At 39.4% G+C, this 24,366-nt stretch overlaps 1 protein-coding gene across 1 annotated transcript in view; it reads left to right on the plus strand.

Moving 5' to 3' along the window:
• Positions 1 to 24,366, plus strand: part of LOC126483772 (endoplasmic reticulum transmembrane helix translocase) — a 193,491-nt gene that overhangs the window by 119,420 nt on the left and 49,705 nt on the right. Inside the window, exons 18-20 of the mRNA XM_050106925.1 lie at positions 7,929 to 8,125; positions 19,738 to 19,880; positions 23,367 to 23,499. Of these exons, the coding sequence (XP_049962882.1) occupies positions 7,929 to 8,125; positions 19,738 to 19,880; positions 23,367 to 23,499 (473 nt within the window). The remainder of the gene's footprint in view (positions 1 to 7,928; positions 8,126 to 19,737; positions 19,881 to 23,366; positions 23,500 to 24,366) is intronic.

The raw sequence follows: 24,366 nt of genomic DNA on the forward strand, positions 1-24,366 counted from the left end.
AGACAAGGAGTGACCATGGGATGTTTTTATAGAGTACTGGGGAAATATGACTTTGGTGCGAATAGTGCCCTCTGCCACATACTGCTTGGTGAGTACCCTCAAAGAGGTGTGTATTTTGAAGTCAATACATATTTTGGGTTTACAGAATTGTCCATAAAGTTTTTATGAGACATTATTATAATTTGGAAAGGGTGGATATATTTTTGTATTGAACTCTATATTTGATGTTTGAGCAGCATCTGAATTTTTAGGTTTAACTGTTCTGTTCCCTTCATTTAATAATTGTGTTGTTGTACCCATTATTCCATGCAATGGAATATAGTAAAATATGAGACTGCAGGCTTTCTCAGTGAATCTCGATGATAAAATCTTCTTGGAGTGACAGCCGAGTCAGTGCGTCATTCTCCAGCAACGTTTCAGCAAGTTTCTTGCTTGCCATCTTCAGGCCGTCTTCACCTGAATGTTGACAGAGAACAACACACAGACTCAGCTGTCAACCCGAGAAGTTTTTATCATTGGAATGTAGTAAAACTAACTCTCCCTGTTTCTTTTTCTGCAAATGATAATTTAAGCAGTCTGCTCACAAATGCCTGGGAGAAAAGCTGTATGTTGTCGTGACAGTGAAGGTTGCAGTGATGGAATCAGAATCTTTTAGAGGCCGTTGACTACAAAGTAGAGATGCTGCATAGACAGTGACAGCATAGTTTTTACTTACAATTATCCAAATGAAAAAGTAGGATACAATTTGCTTCTACCAACAACCATTGTTCAATCAACAGAGGAGAGTACAACTGCCCTTTTGCCCTTTCTGTGTGGTAGCTGGATTCTGCTTGTCTGATGCTTGTGAAATGACACCCGTAAATGACAGCTTGTTATAGTGCATAGGAAGAGAAGTGAAAAAAGTCTTCTATGTCTTCTTCACAGAATCAAACTCAACAAAAAATGTATTAACTTGATCTCCTCTTGAAACCACACAGACAAGCAAAAATCATCCATTGCCCAGTAGTTTGTGTATCATTCCCCACATAATCTACATGGGAATGGTGCAGGATAGAGTGGTTAACCAGTGTCTGATATTTTGGATCTAGAAAGTTGGCCAAACTGATTGACAGTGTTGGAGGTGGATATAGCAGAGGTTTTCTTATCGAGGTAATGCCGTGTTGGTATTTTTTTTTCTTTTTGTGTTCTTTTTTCTTTGCGAAAGCTAGTGATGTTACCCTAAGATATAATATCCATCTTCTCATTTTCATACTTAGCAAACTGCTGTAATGATTAAGAGACTGGGCTTGCATTTGAGTGGATGTTTCAAATTCCCACCCTCTCATCCATATTTATGTTTTATGTGGTTTCCTTAAATTGCTTAAGACAAATAATGGAATAGTTCCTTAGAAAGGACACAGCTGACTTTCTTTCCTATCCTTCCCCAAACTGACCTTGTGCTCTGTACCTAATGACCTCTTCATCAGTGAGACATTAAACTCTGTAACCTGCTATCCATCCCCCCCCCCCCCCTCCCAATTCTTGTACAATCCTTTTCTTTCCGGAATTTTTATTTTCAGATGTTGAGGCATATGTAAGTGCTAGATTCTCAGGACAGAAAGGTATTCCCAATAACCTGTATAAAATGTAATTATGTTTTGAATAGCCACAAGCAGTAAATCACACAAAATACTGTATATCTCTCTGGTGCACTCTTTATGGCTGGATTTGCTGTTTTGTACCATTTTCAGCTGTAGAACCACTACACATCAGGTAGGCATCTAACTTCAGATTTGCTTCTGAAATGATTGTGTCTGGACTTGAACCAGTACCACAATGTTTCTGCACATGTGAACTTCGTATTTAGGGATATCAGCTCAAGTTTTAAAAGTGGTGTGCAGTTTCAGACCCTTCTGTTTGATGAAAAATTCATGTGGTTGACACATGGATGTGGAGGCATCCAATATCTTGAAACACCTCACTTGCACACCATAGGAATCAGCTGCTCCTGCTGTTACAATTATACAAAACTTTTTTTTATCTTTTCTTTACTTTGAATATTCAGTTTCTGGCTCAGCAAGGCAATCTTATCTGAAGTCCATAGACGCTGCACTCCTTGAAGGTATTATTGGGTTGGATGTAGGGGCTTTGAGGACAACACTATAGCTAGCATCTGTGCTAAGTCTGGTGAACTATTATTTGCCGATTCACAGCAAAAACTCATTAAGTTCCATGCATACAGCTTATTGACCACCTCATAGCCATGGGTGTTTTATGCTTTCTTCTCCATGTTTGAGGTTTGTTAACTATTTAATTCTACAATATTTTGACAAGGGCACTGATAATTTTGCTGTGCTACCATGAATATAATGGTAACATGTTCTTAACTTAAATTTGACATTGTTCTTATTGGGAGAAGGACTTCTCTCCAGATATCAAGTTTGTATTTAGAAAGTAACACATAAGCAAAACACAACTTGTTCTTTTCAAACCTGACATCTTGCCAATCATGGGTAGACACACACACACACACACACATACACACACACACACACACACACACACACACACACACACACACATATTTCGTATTCCTATATTTTGAAAGGTGTTGAATCTCTCATATGACTGCGTGGTACAACCTTAAGGAGTACCTTTTCTTAACTATAATTTTTACTTTGCTGTATGTCTTCCCTCAGGTATTCCATTCTACAAGGCTTTCATTTTTCTCCCTGAGAGTGGTTTCTATCCCCTTGTAAGATGTATGCATAAGGTTCCCTGATGTGTGGCCTGGTACAAAGTATATACCAGTACTATATTGACTGACTTGCCTTAAATATTCACTGATTGTTAATCTGAATTTTAAAATTTGTTGTTAAATATTGAAAGAGTCTACAGAGAATTCACATTGTTTAATATTAATATCTTGCCCAGAGCAATTTTAGTCTGTATTATAGAAGTTGAATGGTGTTCTACATAGAAATTGTACTCCTGTCTAGGAGCATCTTTGTAAATCATTGCACATAAGAAGCCATGCAGTTCATAAACATATTCATACATCAGTGTTCATTTGACTGATTACTGGGGGCTCAGACTCAGTATTCAAGGCTTCTGTAACCTGACTGAATAACATTTTCACTCCCATAAAGTAGAAGATGATATCAAATATTAACAAACAGAATTTACATATGTATTTAGTAAGTTATCTTGAGTTCATTTAATACATCAAAATTACAACTGAATAGTGTTGTAACTAAACACATTAGTTGAACTGATAATCTTTCTCGGTAATTCTCCAGTACACCAAAGAAATGATGTAGACATGTTTCCTATAGCTAGAGCCACCAAAAATTCACATTTGTGATAAATACGAATGTACAATAGCATTCTGGAAGTAATTTTGAGCATTGTTTTTGAAAGAGATGGTTGTAAACTAGATGACACAAACGAATGCCATATGCGTCAACACCTGTGGCTGGTTCAATGACAGAAGGGCTGTCTGTAGTGGAGGAATGATGCATGTACAGACCGCCAAAGAAGAGAGAATAATAGCAGGTGGCATGCTCGAGGTTATTAGAGTACACATAACAATGTCAGATGGACATGTACTGACAACATGGTCGACAGGGAAAGTGTACCCTGTTATCTGGTATGAATGGGCACGTGGGACTAGTGTGTCAGTTATCCATGAATGCCTGTAGACCATGTATGGGTAAGAGGTCACGTCTCATCAAATGGTTATCATTGGTGTTGCGTGTTCAGAGAGAGACAGTGTGAGGAGTATGAAGGTTGAATTGGGCATCCCTCCACGCCCATGACTGAAAATGACGCTGCTAGAGTACAGGACATGGTGTCAATGAGCAGGCACATCACAGTATCGGATGTGGCATCCACACTGGATATTGGCTGTACTCAGGCCCATCATGTGCTCCATGGTGGGTTGGATCACTGCAAAGTGTCTGCAGGGTGGGTGCCAAGAAGCCTGACCCCAGGGTACAAGGGTGCAAGAATGGGAATCATCCTCATTCACTTGATGCATTATGCATGAGGAGAACAGGAGTTCCTGTCAGAATAACCACAGACAAGGAGACATGGTTGCACCACTTAACCCAGAATCCAAGATCAACTCAGTGACATGGAAACATGTCAGTTCACCAATGAGGAAAAAAGCTGAGAGTGTCACCATCCACAGGGAAGGTTATGGCCATTGTGTTCTGGGTCGTGAAGGATGGATTGTCCTTGATTTACTCCAGCAACGAACCATCAGTGTACCATGTTACTGTGAGACCCTCACCAAACTGAGGACCACCATTCAATGAAAAAGACTAGGGCTCTTGAGTGAAGATGTTGTGCTCGTGGGTGACAGTGCAAAATCACATACAACAGTGCTCACACAGGAACAGATTCATCACTTCAAATGGGAGACATTGGATCACCTGGTCTACAGCCCCGATCTTGCCCTGTCAAACCTCCAGTTTTTCCCAGCATTTAAAGCCACATTCTTGGGATGTCACTTCTAAATCAATGCTGAGGCCTAGCAGGCTGTGTGACAGTTCCTTGTGTCACATCGCACAGAGTTTTGCCAGAGTGGTTTCTTCAAACTCATTGCATGCTACGACAAATGTCTTTGCTGGCTTCTTTTTACACAGTAATACTACATTGTTTTCTGGGCACACATGATATCATGGTAATTGATTTCTAGTGCCTTGAGTTTTTAAATCGAGTGTTTATGTGATGTTATTGCAGTGATTACAAAATAAAATCAAATTTCAAAATAACTCAAGAGTATAAGCCTGTTTGCCGTATGACTTTGCAACCCCTAAGAGCTGGATACTCGAACTGATTCAGTTGGGAAGAGCATCGGACAAATCTAGGAATCTTGCTTGCCACAAATGTACCTCAATGTCATGCACACAGTTCATAGAGACACATGCAACTTGTGGATGAGCATTGTCCTTTTGAAAAATGGCAGAACAGTACTATCACATGAGAGGTAATACATGAGGATGTAGGATGTCAGTGATGCACCATCGTGTTGTCAGAGTTTGCTCGATCACCACCAGCTGTGACGTGAAGTCATACCAGGTGGCTCTCAGCACCATGATGTTAGGAGTAACACTGCTGTGCCTCTTCAAAATATTGGAAGAATGGGTCCTGTCCTCAAGTCATTGCCATATTCCCTGACAATAATCATAAAGGGTAGCTTAGAACTGCAATTCCTATCTGAACACCATTTATCAGCAGTCGGTGCTTAGGGCACCACTCCTTATGCAGTCACGTGTTAATGGCAGCCTATGCATTGGACATTAGTTCCCTAGTCCAGCTGTTGATAGTCTTCGACCAGTGATGTGGGATGACACAGAATGTTGCAGAGTATTGATTACTTGTTCTCAGATAGATGACGCTGATGTGTTCGAACACCTTGTGATGGTCAGACGTGGTTGACAGAAACATTGACAGTGAATACACCTTGCCCCCTCATTCCCATGCAGTCCAACATCAGGCCATTGTCACACGTGAAATTTTGAATGTTCTCTTACGCAAAACCTCAGTTTTGTTACTTATCACTTACACTGCTAGTTTCAAAATTTCTGAGAAACAGTTTGTTCTCATTTGTCAGTCAACAGTGAACAGATTTTATTTAACTACAGTACTATTGATGCAAGTAAGAAGTGTAACCTTAAAAATATAATGCCAAAATTTACAGTTTTTCTTTTGAGCAGTCAAAATGTGCATAAAAAAAGTTCTGTTGTAAAATTTCAATTTTGTTTATTTACTCAGAAAGATTAATAAAACAGTAGTAGTAACTATAGCGGTTGCAGACTGCAAGATGAGCTGTACACTACTAGTGACAGGAAGAACTCAGATTTACTTAAATTTGTGTGTCTAACCATTTAAAAAATAATAATATATTAACTGTAGCTACAGAACAAGCTTTGAAAAGTGCTGCATCATATGTTGCAAGGTAAACAGCGACCCACACCAGATTTGGCAACCTGATGCCCATCCCCCCCCCCCCCTCTCTCTCTCTCTCTCTCTCTCTCTCTCTCTCTCTCTCTCTCTCTCTCCCTCCCCCACTCTCCCCCACCCATTCACCCATCCACCCATCCACTCTTCCAGAAACAGCAAGGTTTCAGTCCTCTTCTACCCATTCAGATTTAGATTGTCTTTGGTTTCCCATAAATGCATAAGGCAAATGCATGGCCAATTCCTTTGAAAAGGATACAGTGTTTTTCCCCCATCCTTGTTCTAACCAACCTTGTAGTCCAAGTCTAATAACCTTAAGTTCTAATCTTTCTTTCTTCTTTCCCTCCACAGTCATCACCCATTGTTGATTTAATTCCAATACCATATGTTGAAACATATTCAAGTTAATGTTTTTGTTTATGATGCAAAGATTTTCAAGAAATATCAGAATCACATGGGGAATTTCCCCAATCCAATAGTCGTCAGAAAAAACGATGGTAATAAAAGTACTGATACTGTCTTTAAGGTGAAGGAAGTATAAAAATTCAGTTCATTTTTTTAATTTGTGGACTGTTTCCATTATTTATTTGAATTTCTTGTTGTTGTGTTTATATTATATTTTTTATAGAAAACCTAAAACACACACACACACACACACACACACACACACACACACACACACACACACACACCATGCTTGAAATACACACTGAAGTGCGAAAGAAACTGGTATAGGCATGCACATTCAAATACAGATATATGTAAACAGGCAGAATATGGTGCTGCAGTCAGCAAAGCCTATATAAGACAACAAGTGTTGTGTGCAGTTGTTGGCAGGTTATCAAGATTTAAGTGAACTTGAATGTGGTGTTACAGTCAGTGCACACATGATGGGACACACTATCTCTGAGGTAGTGATGAAGTGGGGATTTTTCCCAATGACCGTTTCACAAGTGTACCATGTATGTCAGGAATCCGTAAAACACCATATCTCTGACATCACTACGACCAGAAAAAGATCCCGGAAGAACGGGACCAACGAAGACTTGAAAAGAATCGTTTAGCATGAAAGAAGTGCAACCCTTCCACAAATTGTTGCAGATTTCATTGCTGGGCATCATTAAGTGAGTGCAAACCATTCAATGAAACATCATAGCCCCCTTGATGACTGCACGAAACAATGGTTTACACCTCACCTGGGCCCATCGACACTGGACTGGTGGTGACTGGAAATAAGTTGTCTGGTCAGACAAGTTTTGCTTCAGATTGTATCGAGCGGGTGGACATGTACAGATATGGAGGCAATTTCATGAATCCATGGATCGTGCATGTTAGCAGGGGACTTCAAGCTGGTGGAGGCTCTGTAGTGGTGTGGGACTGCTGATACCTGTAGATAAGACAGGTGACTTGTACCTGTCTGATCACCTGCATCCTTTCATGTCCATTTTTGAATTCTGACAGACTTGGGCAATTCCAGCAGGACAATGCGACACACCACATGTCCAGAACTTCTACAGAGTGACTCCAGGAACACGTTTCTGAGTTTAAACACTTCCACTGGCCACCAAGCTCCCCAGAGGTGAACGTTATTGAGCATACCTGGGATGCCTTGCAACATCCTGTTCAGAAGAGATCTCCACCCCCTCTTACTCTTATGGATTTATGGAAAGCCCTGTAGGATTCATGGTGTCAGTTCCCTCCAGCACTTCTTAAGACTTTAGTTGAGTCCAAGCTACATTGTCTTGTGGCACTTCTGTGTGCTCGCAGGGGCCCTACACTGTATTAGGCAGGTGTACCAGTTTCCTTGGCTCTTCAGTGTATAACACACAGTTGTCAAGAAAACCATTTTTTAACTGTCAAGTTCAAGACAACTGAAACTACCTTTCGCTAGTTTTGATACAGGTAGTGCTGTAACTTTTGTATATTATTGTGTAATAAGTAATACGACCTAATAGCTAATAGATATTGTTTTTCATTTTCAGTTTGTCATGTTGTGAAGCAAGGCAGATGCACTCTGGTTACAACATTACAGATGTTCAAGATACTTGCACTGAATGCCCTTATCTTGGCTTACAGTCAATCAGTTCTGTACTTAGATGGTATTAAATTTAGCGATACACAAGCAACTCTTCAGGGTCTTTTGTTAGCTGCTTGCTTCCTCTTCATATCTAGATCAAAAGTAAGTTAAATTATTTTTGTATCCATACTTTATTACTTTCTTCCTTTGGTTGCAATGAAAGAAGGTAATAGAGATATTTTTTCAAGAGATTTGAGCGACATAATTTTTTCATATATCCATGGAAGACATTGATGGAGTGAAATAATGGCAATTGTGTTTGATCCAGGGGAAAGATCAATGTAGTGAGGAAATTATAAAAATGACATTGTGAGAACTAGAGTGATAACTGAAGCCCGGATTTATATCCAAAAACAAATTGCTAACATACCCACTAAAAATTCATGAAATGTCCATAAACAAATGCAAAATAAAAATGGTACAAATAATAAATATTTTTATCAGTATTATGAAAAGGATAGTTGCTACTCACCATATAGCGGAGAGCGCTCTCTCTCTCTCTCTCTCTCTCTCTCTCTCTCTCTCTCACACACACACACACACACTCACACACTCACTCACACTCAACAGCAGTCATGACTCTGTGTGTGTGTGTGTGTGTGTGTGTGTGTGTGTCATCTATTTTTGAAGAAGGCCTTAGAGGCCGAAAGCTTTATTTGACACAGTCTTTTTGATATGCCTATCTGCAACTTAGCATTTCCGCTATATGGTGAGTAGCAACTTCCCTTTTCATAATATTGTTACATTATGTCCTGGATTTTACATTTTTAGAAATATTGTCAGCAGTTTATCACGATGTAATTATTTTTTCTCAATTCTGTAGAAAAGTATTCCAGAGCTTTAATCTGAATCTTTAAGGAAAATGTAAAGAACAGTTTGTCACTAAAGTAGGTTTTTTTCTAAAGTGAAATTGACCTCTCTCTCCAACACAAGAAGTCACCAGTGCACGATAGTAACTCCAAAGCTCTTCTTCAGTGAATTCATCTTGCACTTTACACGTTTCCCCATCCGGGTGCGTATTTTACCAAGAGCTGTTTTCAACTTACCAAAAGAAATTTTTCAACTCCATATGTTTCAAAGAACAGTGCCTACAATACCTGATTCCCTTGGGACAGTGATAGTTGGAATGAATTGTTCCTAGTCTGCAACTTCTGTACAATTTCTGATAGCACTGAAAATGACTACATACGAATGCAATTTTATGTACCACTTGCGGTGAAACACTCTAGAGCTATCTGCATAGAACCTGCTTCTTCTGGATCTAAACTGTCTACTATTTTATTCACATCACTCCAGTGTTTAGCCTAGTAACATAGGGCCTCCAACCACAAACCATGCCATGTTAAAATAGGATAATGAGGTATTGCTAACTTCGGAGCCAATTCTCCGAAAATTGAAACTCTATTGGGTGCCTTAATGAAAATTTTCTTGACATTGGAAACAAAACAGTCAACTTTTGGATATTGTGATCTCATTTTTTCTGCTACTAAATTGTTTGTCCTTCAGTTTTCAGATGATTTGCTACTTGGAACTTTTTGTCAGAAGCGGTACTTCATTCACATAATAAACAGAATAATACTTGTCCATTCTCACTAAAATTATCACTTCCAAGCTGTGTGACATAGTAACACATTTACATGACACAGACGATCATGACAAGTTTAACTGGTGGCAAAACGAAACAATGTATCAAGTCACTCCATATTCTTGCTTTTGAACTGTGATTGCAACTGCACATAAATGCATGTAATAAGTCCAGTAGATGTGAACTTAGTGTCATACCTCACATGATTCAGCAAAAATATTCATTATAAAAAACTTTAATGGTACTTGCAGCCACCTCCCATTCTACGAGGTAGAGGAACCCCAGAATCTGTTGCAGCATGGCTAAACAATTAGCTCAAGGGAAAATAAATAAAACTATTGCATGTGTCAACCAATTAGAATTTTATATAATGTACTTTATAATTTCGAGATAAAATATTATTTGATTATGAATTGGAATTTTTATTTTGGCTAGAAAAAGGAAAATATGCCATTATTCAAACAATGTAAAATCCAGGATGGAATGTTACAGTATTATAAGAAGGAAAGTTGCTACTCATCATATAGCGGAGATGCTGAGCCGCATATAGGCACAACAAAAAGACTCACAATTATAGCTTTTGGCCATGAAGGGCTTCGTCAACAGTAGATACAGCTGCCTGAGACTGCAGTTGAGTGTGTGAGTTGAGTGTGTGAGTTGAGTGTGTGGGTTGAGTTGAGTGTGTGGGTTGAGTTGAGTGTGTGGGTTGAGTTGAGTGTGTGGGTTGAGTTGAGTGTGTGGGTTGAGTTGAGTGTGTGGGTTGAGTTGAGTGTGTGGGTTGAGTTGAGTGTGTGGGTTGAGTTGAGTGTGTGGGTTGAGTTGAGTGTGTGGGTTGAGTTGAGTGTGTGGGTTGAGTTGAGTGTGTGGGTTGAGTTGAGTGTGTGGGTTGAGTTGAGTGTGTGGGTTGAGTTGAGTGTGTGGGTTGAGTTGAGTGTGTGGGTTGAGTTGAGTGTGTGGGTTGAGTGTGTGAGTTGTGTTTGCGAGGGTGTGTGTGTGTGCTAGTGCGGAAATACGGAAGCGTCCGATCCCCCCCGTCTGCTTTGACCCATGACGTCACAAATATGGCGGAAACAAAAACACACAAACACACACTTTCCACAATAAGCCTAATGACACTAACGGGACAAGCGCGGGAAATGGGGTGTTTTGGGTGGGGGGCAAACTAAATATAAACAAATTTAGACCCCTTGCGTAGCTACAACGTGTAAGTGAAGACAGCCATGCATGAATACCCACCCACCTCCCCAGGGGTCATAACCCCTGCAACCCATAGAAGATAAAGATGCTTCAGTAGCTGATTAGTGTTTTTTGTCTTTTTTAAAAAAAAAAAAAAAATCTCACGAGATAGAACGAACAGATCAGAAAGATAAATATAATAAACTAAAACAGAAATTGGAGGAAACAGATAATTAAAATAAGTGTTTTTAAATTAAAAAAAAAAAAAAAAAATCTCACGAGATAGAACGAACAGATCAGAAAAGTAAATAAAATAAGATAAAACAGAACTGGAGACAGCCACACTCAAACCAAACTCCGCGCCGTCATGACATCACACACGACAACACCCTTACATCACGGGTCAAAGCCGACGCGTGGGATCGGACGCTTCTGTCGACCCGCTAGTGCTTATGTGTGTCTATTGTCGACAAAGGCCTTAATGGCTGCAAGTTATAATTGTGAGTCTTTTTGTTGTGCCTGTCTGTCACTCAGCATCTCCAAAATATGCAATTATTCATAAGTTTTAATAATGCGCATGCAAAATCAATTTTCCCAAAATATGCAGTTACATGCACTTTAAAAATGCACCAGTGGCCTCATAAAGATGAGAATGGTAAAGAATATTGCAAATGCATACATTTAGACTATTCAAAAACCCTATGCATTTTGCATACAAATTACAAACCCTTGCCCTGATTGATAACAGTGAGTTGCAGGGGGAATGTAGGTGGGGGCAGTTTAATAGTGAGCAGTGACTGTCCTTACAAATGCAACAGTTATGAAATTGTTCCACGGGGCAGACTTTTCAGTATGGCCAAATCCATTCGTACTTAAATGGAAATACTTTTGTCAGGACAACTGTTAGCTATTTTCTTAGATTCCTTCATGTGAAAAAATAGAAGAAATAATGTGGAGGTAACAAAATATCATCAAAATTAAGCTAGGAATGACACTTGGAACAATAAACCAAGAGGAACATAGCTGGACATATGTTGTTGTTGTTGTTGTCTACAGTCCTGAGACTGGTTTGGTGCAGCTCTCCATGCTACTCTATCCTGTGCAAGCTTCTTCATCTCCCAGTACCTACTGCAACCTACATGCTTATGAATCTGCTTGGTGTATTCATCTCTTGGTCTCCCTCTACGATTTTTACCCTCCATGCTGCCCTCAAATATTAAATTGGTGATCCCTTGATGCCTAGGAACATGTCCTACCAATCAATCCCTTCTTCTAGTCAAGTTGTCCCACAAACTTCTCTTCTCCCCAATCCTATTCAATATCTCCTCATTAGTTATGTGATCTACCCATCTAATCTTCTGTAGCACCACATTTCGAAAGCTTCTATTCTCTTCTTGTCTAAACTTTTTATCGTCCATGTTTCACTTCCATACATGGCTACACTCCATACAAATACTTTCAGAAATGACTTCCTGACACTTAAATCTATACTCGATGTTAACAAATTTCTCTTCTTCAGAAACACTTTCCTTGCCATTGCCAGTCTACATTTTATATCCTCTCTACTTCGACCATCATCAGTTATTTTGCTCCCCAAATAGCAAAACTCCTTTGCTACTTTAAGTGTCTCATTTCCTAATCTAATACCCTCAGCATCTCCCGACTTAATTCGACCACATTCCATTATCCTCGTTTTGCTTTTGTTGATGTTCATCTTATGTCCTCATTTCAAGACACTGTCCATTCCATTCAACTGCTCTTCCAAGTCCTTTGCTGTCTCTGACAGAATTACAATCTCATTGGCGAACCTCAAGGTTTTTATTTCTTCTCCATGGATTTTAATACCTACTCCGAATTTTTCTTTTGTTTCCTTCACTGCTTGCTCAATATACAGTTTTAATAACATCGGGGAGAGGCTACAACCCTGTCTCACTCCCTTCCCAACCACTGCTTCCCTTTCATGCCCTTCAACTCTTATAACTGCCATTTGGTTTCTGTACAAATTGTAAATAGCCTTTCGTTCCCTGTATTTTACCCCTGCCACCTTCAGAATCTGAAAGAGAGTATTCCAGTCAACATTGTCAATAGCTTTCTCTAAGTCTACAAATGCTAAAAATGTAGGTTTGCCTTTCCTTAATCTAGCTTCCAAGATAAGTCGTAGGGTCAGTATTGCCTCACGTGTGCCAATATTTCCACAGAATCCTAACTGATCTTCCCCGAAGTCGGCTTCTACCAGTTTTTGCATTTGTCTGTAAAGACTCCTGTGAACGTGCCGGCACGTTCACAGGAACTCAGTCCGTCAGTTCACTTGATGATGGCGACATGTATCATCGCCGAAATATTGTGCCCGTTGGACACTATAGACCGGCAGCACACCCGTGGATATTTTGATTATCAAATACGCTGGGAAAAAACCCAAGAATCACATAATGGAATGTTATCTAGTCCTGGAGCCTTGTTTCGACTCAGGCCTTTCAGTGCTCTGTCAAACTCTTCACGCAGTATCATATCTCCCATTTCATCTTCATCTACATCCTCTTCCATTTCCATAATATTGTCCTCAAATATATCACCCTTCTATAGACCCTCTATATACTCCGTCCACCTTTCTGCTTTCCCTTCTTTGCTTAGAACTGGGTGTCCATCTGAGCTCTTGATATCCATACAAGTGGTTCTCTTTTCTCCAAAGGTCTCTCTAATTTTCCTGTAGTCAGTATCTATCTTACCCCTAGTGAAATAAACCTCTACATCCTTACATTTGTCCTCTAGCCATCCCTGCTTAGCCATTTTGCACTTCCTGTCGATCTCATTTTTGAGACGTTTGTATTCCTTTTTGCCTGCTTCAATTACTGCATTTTTATATTTTCTCCTTTCATCAATTAAATTCAATATATCTTCTGTTACTCAAGGATTTCTACTAGCCCTCGTCTTTTTACCTACTTGATCCTCTGCTGCCTTCACTACTTCATCCCTTAAAGCTACCCATTCTTCTTCTACTGTATTTCTTTTCCCCATTCCTGTCAATTGTTCCCTTATGCTCTCCCTGAAACACTGTACAACCTCTGGTTCTTTCAGTTTATCCAGGTCCCATCTCCTTAAATTCCCACCTTTTTGCAGTTTCTTCAGTTTTAATCTACAGTTCATAACCAATAGATTGTGGTCAGAGTCCACTTCTGCCCCTGGAAATGTCTTACAATTTAACACCTGGTTCCTAAATCTCTGTCTTACCATTATATAATCTATCTGAAACCTTCTAGTATACCCGGGGCTCTTCCATGTATACAACCTTCTTTCATGATTCTTGAACCAAGTGTTAGCTATGATTAAGTTGTGCTCTGTGCAAAATTCTACCAGGCGGCTTCTTCTTTCATTTCTTACCCCCAATCCATATTCACCTACTACGTTTCCTTCTCTCCCTTTTCCTACTAACGAATTCCAGTCACCCATGACTATTAAATTTTCGTCTCCCTTCACTATCTGAATAATTTCTTTGATTTCATCATACATTCCTTCAATTTCTTCTTCATCTGCAGAGCTAGTTGGCATATAAACGTTTACTACTGTAGTAGGCGCAGGCTTCGTGTGTATCTTGGCCACAATAATGCATTCACTATGCTGTTTGTAGTAGCTTACCCGCATTCCTATTTTTTTATTCATTATTAAACCTACTCCTGGATTACCCCTATTTGACTTTGTATTTATAACCCTGTATTTGCCTGACCAAAAGTCTTGTTCCTCCTGCCACCGAACTTCACTAATTCCCACTATATCTAACTTTAACCTATCCATTTCCCTTTTTAAATTTTCTAACCTACCTGCCCGATTAAGGGATCTGACATTCCACGCTCCGATCCGTAGAATGTCAGTTTTCTTTTTCCTGATAACGACGTCCTCTTGAGTAGTCCCCGCCCGGAGATCCGAATGGGGGACTATTTTACCTCCGGAATATTTTACCCAAGAGGACGCCATCATCATTAACCATACAGTAGAGCTGCATGCCCTCGGGAAAAATTACGGCTGTAGTTTCCCCTTGCTCTCAACCGTTCGCAGTATCAGCACAGCAAGGCCGTTTTGGTTAGTGTTACAAGGCCAGATCAGTCAATCATCCAGACTGTTGTCCTTGCAACTACTGAAAAAGCTGCTGCCTCTCTTCTGGAACCACACGTTTGTCTGGCCTCTCAACTGATACCCCTCCGTTGTGATTGCACCTACGGTACGGCTATCTGTATCGCTGAGGCACGCAAGCCTCCCCACCAATGGCAAGGTCCATGGGTCATGGGGGGGAGCTGGACATAATAAGATCGAAAATCACAGAAGAATACAAAAACTAAAATACATTTTTTTCATGGATTCTGTCTTGTTTTGCTGTGTATGTGTTTATTTGTAGCCATTGGTGAACTTTCATTTCAGCCCTGTAGAAAATCTCATTACCTCTCATGAGGTACACCCACTAATAACCATTGCGTAGGATGTACTAAACTAAAACAAAAATATTCATTATAAAAAAACTTCAATGGTACATGCAGCCACCTCCCACTCCATTTATGTATAGCAGTTTAGGCTTAAAGAAACTGTGTGTGTGTGTGTGTGTGTGTGTATACACTAGCAGAGTATCTTTTTTTAAAGGATTTCTTCTGAAAGCTTACAAAGCTTTCATTCTTTTTCGTATACCGGCTGATGGCTTAAGGGGACCACACCCTGCCTGTCTAACCCATGTTAATTTAGGCAAGTATTTGACTCATTTCTGAAAAAAACTATTTGATGCAGGACCTTAATATTTTCACTGTATGTTACATGATTTTAATAGAGTCAACTGTACTAAAATCTACTTTATCCATTTTATAGTTTTTAAGAAATACTTTTTTAAATTTATTAACAAAAAAATATTAAGTTTTTTCTGCAGAAAATATTTTTTGTGAACTTCTTAATGGGGGAATATTAATGAATGTAGTACCAGAGGTGGCTTTTTATGTTATGCAGAGTCTCTGAAAATTTCATTCATTTATCTGTGATAGTTTCTGATATAATGGGGCGTATGTACTGAAAATTTTAGTTTGCAGGAAATTGTCTTTAAAGAAAAAACTTTTGAAATTTGTTACTTACAGCTAATTAAAACTGTCCTGCTGCTTATGATGGCCCTTCTTTGGCCTCTAGCAGGTCTTGCAGCTTGTTTTTCACCTTGCTGGATGTTTGTCTTGCTTTGTTGGCCATATTAGATGCAGACCTGTCTGCATCGGCTATCCTCATTTTATCGCAATGTTGCAGCCCAATGATCATATTTTCACCAGGATTAATTCCCAGCTTTTTCAGTACCCAATATTTTCCAATATTACCACAGTTGAATGTAATAACAGCATCATGAACTCCTAGTTTCATTGTATGCGAGCCTACAAATACAGTTTTAGGAAGACGGTTCCAAATTCTCCAGTTGCCTGCACCACAAATTTTCTCCTGATGGGCACAATCCATGACATGGATTATCATCAGTAGATGACTTATGGAAGAATATGGCCCAAACATCTCTCTTCATTGCCTCCAGATTTTGTTTATTTCTGCTAATTGTCTGCAAGTTTTCTATTTCAGTTCTAGTTAACCGACCCTGTCCGGTCAACAATTTTCCATCTTCTAATTTTTTTTCCCTCTCGTATCAACAGTTAGTTTTCTCAGCCTTGTTCCCAAACATTTTTGAACATGGCCTACACATTCTATTTTGCTAATAATGGCATCTCCATATGGCTTGGAGCACACCACAGTGTTGTATGCCTTACTGTCATCATCACCCAAATATTTGGTGTACCGTACGCCTCTTGTTTCTACAGAGCGATGAAATATTTGATGTACTCCATGAACTTCCATGCCACCACTTGTTCCTCTAAAATTAGCCACACAGTTGTGCTCTTTATGTTCATTGACTTTGCAAAATTTGCAATATTTAGACATTATCTCCAGATGTAACATTTTACTGGTGTTTATACTCATGGCAGTCACTACTCCATTCAGAGAAGTATGTCCTCTTTTCTGCCAACTTCCATCAAGTGCAACTGCAATATCCGAACATCCATCATTTTCTTCCACTGCTTCCCTAGCAGCCAGTTTCATGCTTTCCTCACTGACCTCACATACAGCTTTCTTTAATATGCAGTCAGTTTTTCAAATTTATTTGGTGGTTGATGTAAGTTCATCACTAAACAAAATGTTCTCCCTGCAGCCATGCCCTTGCCTGCGGATCATAAGGCATAAACTAATCTAGTATTGGTTTCCCAAGGGCCACTTGCTTCTGGTTTTGAAGAACTCGTAAATGAAATCACAGCCGAACATTTAGTGCAAATTAAATCCGAAGCAATTGCTAGGCCTTTTCTCCCACTGGCACACTCTTTAAATTTTCACACTCTGTGACTGATCACACAGTCTACATTGCACAAATTTAGAAATTACATCTGATAATATTCTCACATTTATAATAATGTTACTGCACCCCTTGTCACTTACAGTAAATTCGTTGTAACTCTCTTGAAATGGTGAGAGCTTCTTTGATGATGCACTTGTTGAAGAATTGCAATTAGAAACATTGTTACCAGGCGACATAACCTCTTGTACAGAAAGCTTTCTAAACTTGTTTCCTCTAAATTGTCGTTTCTTGAAAATGGCTTTACGTTTCGTCATCTTCATCTACATCTACATCTACATGACTACTCTGCAATTCACATTTAAGTGCTTCGCAGAGGGTTCATCGAACCACAATCATACTATCTCTCTACCATTCCACTCCCGAACAGCGCGCGGGAAAAACGAACACCTAAACCTTTCTGTTCGAGCTTCGATTTCTCTTATTTTGATGATCATTCCTACCTATTTAGGTTGGGCTCAACAAAATATTTTCGCATTCGGAAGAGAAAATTGGTGACTGAAATTTCGTAAATAGATCTCGCCGCGACGAAAAACGTCTTTGCTGTAATGACTTCCATCCCAATTCGCGTATCATGTCTGCCACACTTTCTCCCCTATTACGTGATAATACAAAATGAGTTGCCCTTTTTTGCACTCTTTCGATGTCCTCCGTCAATCCCACCTGGTAAGGATCCCACACCGCCCAGCAATATTCTAACAGAGGACGAACGAGTGTAGTGTAAGCTGTCTCTTTAGTGGACTTGTTGCATCTTCTAAGTGTCCTGCCAATGAAACGCAACCTTTGGCTCGCCTTCCCCACAATATTATCTATGTGGTCTTTCCAACTGAAGTTGTTCGTAATTTTAACACCCAGGTACTTAGTTGAATTGACAGCCTTGAGAATTGTACTATTTATCGAGTAATCGAATTCCAACGGATTTCTTTTGGAACTCATGTGGATCACCTCACACTTTTCGTTATTTAGTGTCAACTGCCACCTGCCACACCATACAGCAATCTTTTCTAAATTACTTTGCAACTGATACTGGTCTTCAGATGACCTTACTAGACGGTAAATTACAGCATCATCTGCGAACAACCTAAGAGAACTGCTCAGATTGTCACCCAGGTCATTTATATAGATCACGAACAGCAGAGGTCCCAGGACGCTTCCCTGGGGAACACCTGATATCACTTCAGTTTTACTCGAAGATTTGCCGTCTATTAATACGAACTGCGACCTTCCTGACAGGAAATCACGAATCCAGTCACACAACTGAGACAATACCCCGTAGGCCCGCAGCTTGATTAGAAGTCGCTTGTGAGGAACGGTGTCAAAAGCTTTCTGGAAATCACGAAATACGGAATCAACTTGAGATCCCCTGTCGATAGCGGCCATTACTTCGTGCGAATAAAGAGCTAGCTGCGTTGCTTCAATAAACACAACAAAACACACACAAACAAGCACTACAAACGTAAGTATAACAACTACTCGCAATCACACTTGAACAAAACTAACCGTGTATTTGAAAGTGTGTTGTTTACAAACAGCAGAAACAAAAGAATACCAACCATAGCATTCCAAGGATAGCCAACACACCTGGTAATAAAAAATTTTAAAAATCTCTAACGTGCATTGCAGGGGATATAAAGATCTAAAATATATATGCAAAAAAGTGGGCGTGGCACATAAACACACGTGGTAGGAAAATGCTCTTTAAATGCTTGGAAAAAAAATTTTTTCAGCAAAATCCTTTTCAGAGTACTTAAATAAAACGTTAATCTATCGAAATATGATGAAAACTGAAAATAGTTTTTTTTTTTTTGCCCCCCCCCCCCCCCCCCCCCCCCCCCCCCCCGCCTGAACGACGGTGTGGTCCCCTTAAAGCCTCTGTAGTTGGATGACTGGTCTCCTTTACTCCTTATCATATACACATTGCCAGAACTTTCCTTACTAATGGTATAAATTGCTGTTATCTGATCATCACGTAACACAGGTTTATTTATGGAAGAAGAAACATCTTAAATGGCGGTCACACTTGATTGCAGAAAAAGAGGGGGAGGGGGGGGGGGACAGGTACGGGCTACACAAAATTAAAATTATTCTTTCTTAAATCAAAATATGGAAACTTAAATTCAAAATTGTATATAGAAAAGTAACTTTGATTCATTAATGGGGTATGTGGGACAAATGTTAAAGTAAACTCAAGAAGTTAAATGTAGTAGTCACGTAATCATCCTTATAAATCTAGCTTTTAAATTTAGACCAATCCAGTTTTACATATGGTTTATAATTATTAGATCATTTACATGTAAGAAAAATTAATTTTTATTTTGTTTGTGTTTGTGTGTGTGTGTGTGTGTGTGTGTGTGTGTGTTTTATTGATATGTATAATGATGATGATGATGATGATGATAATAATAACAATAACAATGTGGGTCTTACTGTTAATCCAAAGTGATTAGTTAGTAATAAAAAAAAAAATCATATTTCATACAAATAATTGTACACCAGTGATTGACTTGTTCGTATCAAATGATGATTATGTTTTTCTCTCATTTCAAGCCATTGAAGACATTATCAAAGCAAAGACCTCTTCCAAACATCTTCAACCTTTACACTATTCTAACAGTCTTGCTTCAATTTACGGTACATTTTGTGTGCCTAATATACCTAGTGCAACAAGCATCACTGAGATCACCACCAAAGTAAGTGAAAATTGTTAACAAAACTACCAAATTACTTTTGTAATATTTATTTATTTATTTATTAAGAAATAGGGTATCACATTTGCTTCTTGTAGTTTGTAGTGGTATGTCAAACGTATTACAGCAGGCATAATATGTAGAACATAACTGAATCAGCCTTAGCTTGTGCAGCCATTTCTTAAACAAGGTATATACATACATTTGAAATAGTTTATATGTAGAACGTCATTCTCAACACCATCTGAGGAAGCCCTCTAAGCTGCTTACATCCTTCTATCCCATTGGAATTCCACTGTCTCTCAGAATCCTGTCCATCCCATTCTGAGACAAAGTTATTTTCCAGAATGAGATTTTCGCTCTGCAGTGGAGTGTACGCTGATTGAAACTTCCTGGCAGATTAAAACTGTGTGCCCGACCGAGACTCGAACTCGGGACCTTTGCCTTTCGCGGGCAAGTGCTCTACCATCTGAGCTACCGGAGCACGACTCACACCCGGTACTCACAGCTTTACGTCTGCCAGTACCTCGTCTCCTACCTTCCAAACTTTACAGAAGCTCTCCTGCGGTCCTTGCAGAACTAGCACTCCTGAAAGAAAGGATATTGCGGAGACATGGCTTAGCTACAGCCTGGGGGATGTTTCCAGAATGAGATTTTCACTCTGCAGAGGAGTGTGCACTGATATGAAACTTCCTGGCAGATTAAAACTGTGTGCCTGACCGACACTCGAACTCGGGACCTTTGCCTTTCGCGGGCAAGTGTTCTACCATCTGAGCTACCGAAGCACGACTTATGAGCGGTACTCACAGCTTTACTTCTGCCAGTACCTTGTCTCCGACCTTCCAAACTTTACAGACCGCAGGAGAGCTTCTGTAAAGTTTGGAAGGTAGGAGACGAGGTACTGGCAGAAGTAAAGCTGTGAGTACCGGGTGTGAGTCGTGCTTCGGTAGCTCAGATGGTAGAGCACATGCCCGCGAAAGGCAAAGGTCCCGAGTTCGAGTCTCGGTCGGGCACACAGTTTTAATCTGCCAGGAAGTTTCAAAGTTATTTTAATTTCAAGGTGGATGAGCTCAGTGTGAACTTAACATTTGTTAGGCTTGGTGTTAAAGACAAAAAGATCAGGCTTGCAAGTACTGAAAGTGTTAGTCAACACAGTAACTCTGTGGTAAATGTCTCGTAGTTATCTTCCTCACACATCCTCTTAAGAACAAGTCACAGACTACTAGTACCAGTGTGTAATGTAGCACATGCCATGTATCAATGAGCACTGTCTTATTTAAAGGCTGTGGTAATATCCTCACCAATGAGAAATAAAATATGAAAACACGTGATTTGAAATATATTGGGGTGGTGCCGATTCCCAAAAAATAAGTGTTCATATGAGACTATAATATGTAACACCAGTCCCTTGACTGCTGGTTGGCTTATTGTGTGCAACCCAAATTCCATCACCTGTGATGATCCAGTCTAAAAACTCATCATGGTACCACTGCAGAAAAGTCAAAGCTGGCCCCATGCACTTAGCTTTGTGTTCAGGTGTTAGTTGTTTCAGAATCCAATTTATGGAACAGGTGTTCTTGACAATTTCGTGCAACAAAGAGCAGACATCTGTGGAAACTGACTGCCGAGTTCCTTGATTGTGAAGTGATGATTCTCCATACATGGGTAACTTCAATAATGGATGGCCTCCTATGTTGCGCTCATCATCATGAACATTTTGGTGCATCCTGTAAAGTCTTTGCATCAGTGATGCATCATCTGCTTGCTCATTACGTTAGGCCTGTGGGCTTGGCACAGTTGATGATGAATTTCAATCGGCACTGTGTTCTGTGCATTCAAAAAACTATCACCCGTCTCACATCACACATGGTGGGGGCTGGAATACAAACCTCCATTTTCAGCTGCTGCTGCAGAGTTAACGTGAGATCCCAGGAAGTTATGTTAGCACACACACCATTTCATGTCGTATGGATTGCTAGCTGTGGAGCATGTGGGAAAACATATTTTATGGACGCACCTCATATATCCTACCTAATCAGAAATACATCTATGGAGTAGAAGGAATTCTCATGTAGAAATTATAGTAATGTGTTTAACTTCCATTATCTGCCAGAACCTTTAATTCACAAGGGTGATGGTCAATTATTTTTATGGCAGCATACTTCTTCCTCTGCGGGAGTAATATTAAGAAGTGATTTTTTGTTCCTAGTTTTGTATCTGTGAATGCTACAATTATTTGCAAATATTTCCTGATTCTTCATTACAGACTTCATTAGAGAGTAAATATACTGCGAGGCTGTCATTACTACACCCTAATTCTTAAAGCAGTTGCCTTTATGAAGTTGCTACTTTCATACTACTTTCAAAATATAGAGCTTGCAACAAAAAGTCTGGGAGATTGAAATTTCTAAAGGGTGAATCAAACAGCAAGCAGTGTTCATGGGTAGAGCTGTTGGTCGATCAACATTGGACGGTTAATGCTGGTTTTGGATAACACTGGAGTTGTCATCAGATGGTGTCCAATATGTGCTCGATTAGACAGATGTGGTGATAGAGCAGACTAAAGCAACATGTCAACACTCTGTAAAGCACAGTGGGTTGCAACAGTGGTATGTGGACGAGCATTGTTCTGTTGAAAAACATCCCTTGGAATGCTGTTCATAAGTGGCAACACGTGGTCTTCTCTCTCGGCAGTCTCACATGCCACAGTCAAGTGTTGGTAATGGTGTCTTGTCACTTTAAAAGCATTCTGGACTGACATCAGCTCACCACATCCAAACTCACACAACCATTACAGAGTGTGTGTAAAGCAAACCTGATTTGCATCCTCACTCTTATGCAACAAGTCCAAGATTTGAATAGGTATCACCTTTCAGAAGTAGAAACACATCTGCCAACTTTTGTTTGCGTCACTCCTCCTTGGTGCTGCAATTTTTTTCCATGAATGTAAAAATATGCAATAAAATAGAAGAATATAAATGTGACATGAAGTCATGCTGGAGGCAGGTGACAATTATTATAATAATCAGTAGTAGTGCATTCAGGCTGACTGGGTCAATGGTAAGTCAAACAACAGTCAAGAAATGACTTTATTGCTCATATGATGCATTTCAGAATTTGTCCATCATCAGATATCCAAGAGTGATTGCTGCATGTAGATGAAGAGTTTCCAGTTGTATGTGAAACAAACATTCACATGCAGCAGCTCCGGATATCTGACGATAGATAAATTTCGAAATGTGTCACATGAGCAATAAAGTTGTTCCTTGCCTAATTTTTGACTTTTACTATTGTGATCCAATCATCCTGAGTGCAGAGCTACTGTTTATTAAAATAGAAAAAAATTCAAGATGGAATATGAGCCAGAAAATCTTTTCAAAGAACAATTAACTCATTCCTCCCCCTCCCTATAATTTAGATTTTTTGGGTTGCTATTCCATATATATTTCTCTCAACCTTGTCTTTTCTTATTTTATTATTGTTTTGCAGGGATGAAAAGCCCACAGAAAGTGTTGGTGATGTTGACAGTGAAGAAGAAGAATTTGCACCAAGCTTACTTAATAGCACAGTGTACATAATTTCAATGGCACTGCAAGTTGCAACATTTGCCATTAATTATAGGGTAAGTTGTAACTTCCACATTACAGTGAGTTCTTGTTAGACACATTCCATCTATTTTTTGGAACAATTTTCTGAAGCTGTTTACTTCACTTCATATCTGAGATTATGGTTGCATTGTCTTCTGTTTGTCAGCTGTATTGGCACAGACATGTATAAAGTTATTAGTATAATCTTTATAAAATAAATAAAATTTTCTACACTGTAGCTGTACAATATTAATTTGTGTTGAGTTTTGAGCATTAGGTATTTCCAAATTTCCTGCAGTTGTTGCATTATTAGTTCTCTGTTTTCTTCTTCTTCATTTTTAAAATTCTGATATTTTGTAATTGTTGTTTGTCTTACGTTGAGAATAGAATGTATTTTATGCTACTTGAATCCTGTATTCTCTATAACGTATATTATGCTGTGTTTTACTTTATCATCATTCTTATAGACTGTAAGTTTTTGTAAGAAAGTGCAGAAGCAAAGATTCATTGTAAACAAAAAGATATCTATTATAGTACTTTTGTTTGCTACTACAACTGTAATTTCAGTTGCAGTATTTTAGGTTACATACCTGAATTTTTATAAACAATGCAGAGTCATTGCTAGCATGCTACTGTTCATCTTAGATTGTGGGATGTGTCGTTGTTGTTGTTGTTTTTCTGCTGGTCTTCAGTCCGACAACTGGCGTGATGCAGCTCTCCACGCTACTCTGTCCTATGCAAGCCTCATCATCCATTTCAACTTGCTTACTGTATTTGACCCTTGGTCTCCCTCCAGAGTTTTTACATCTGTATCTGCTTGTACCACAAGCCATTGTATGGCATGTGGCAGAAGGTACCATACACCACAAAGGGAATAATTACTGTCTATATGCCTCCATATG

The sequence above is a fragment of the Schistocerca serialis genome, chromosome 6, assembly GCF_023864345.2.
Source record: "Schistocerca serialis cubense isolate TAMUIC-IGC-003099 chromosome 6, iqSchSeri2.2, whole genome shotgun sequence".
Lineage (NCBI taxonomy): Eukaryota > Metazoa > Arthropoda > Insecta > Orthoptera > Acrididae > Schistocerca > Schistocerca serialis.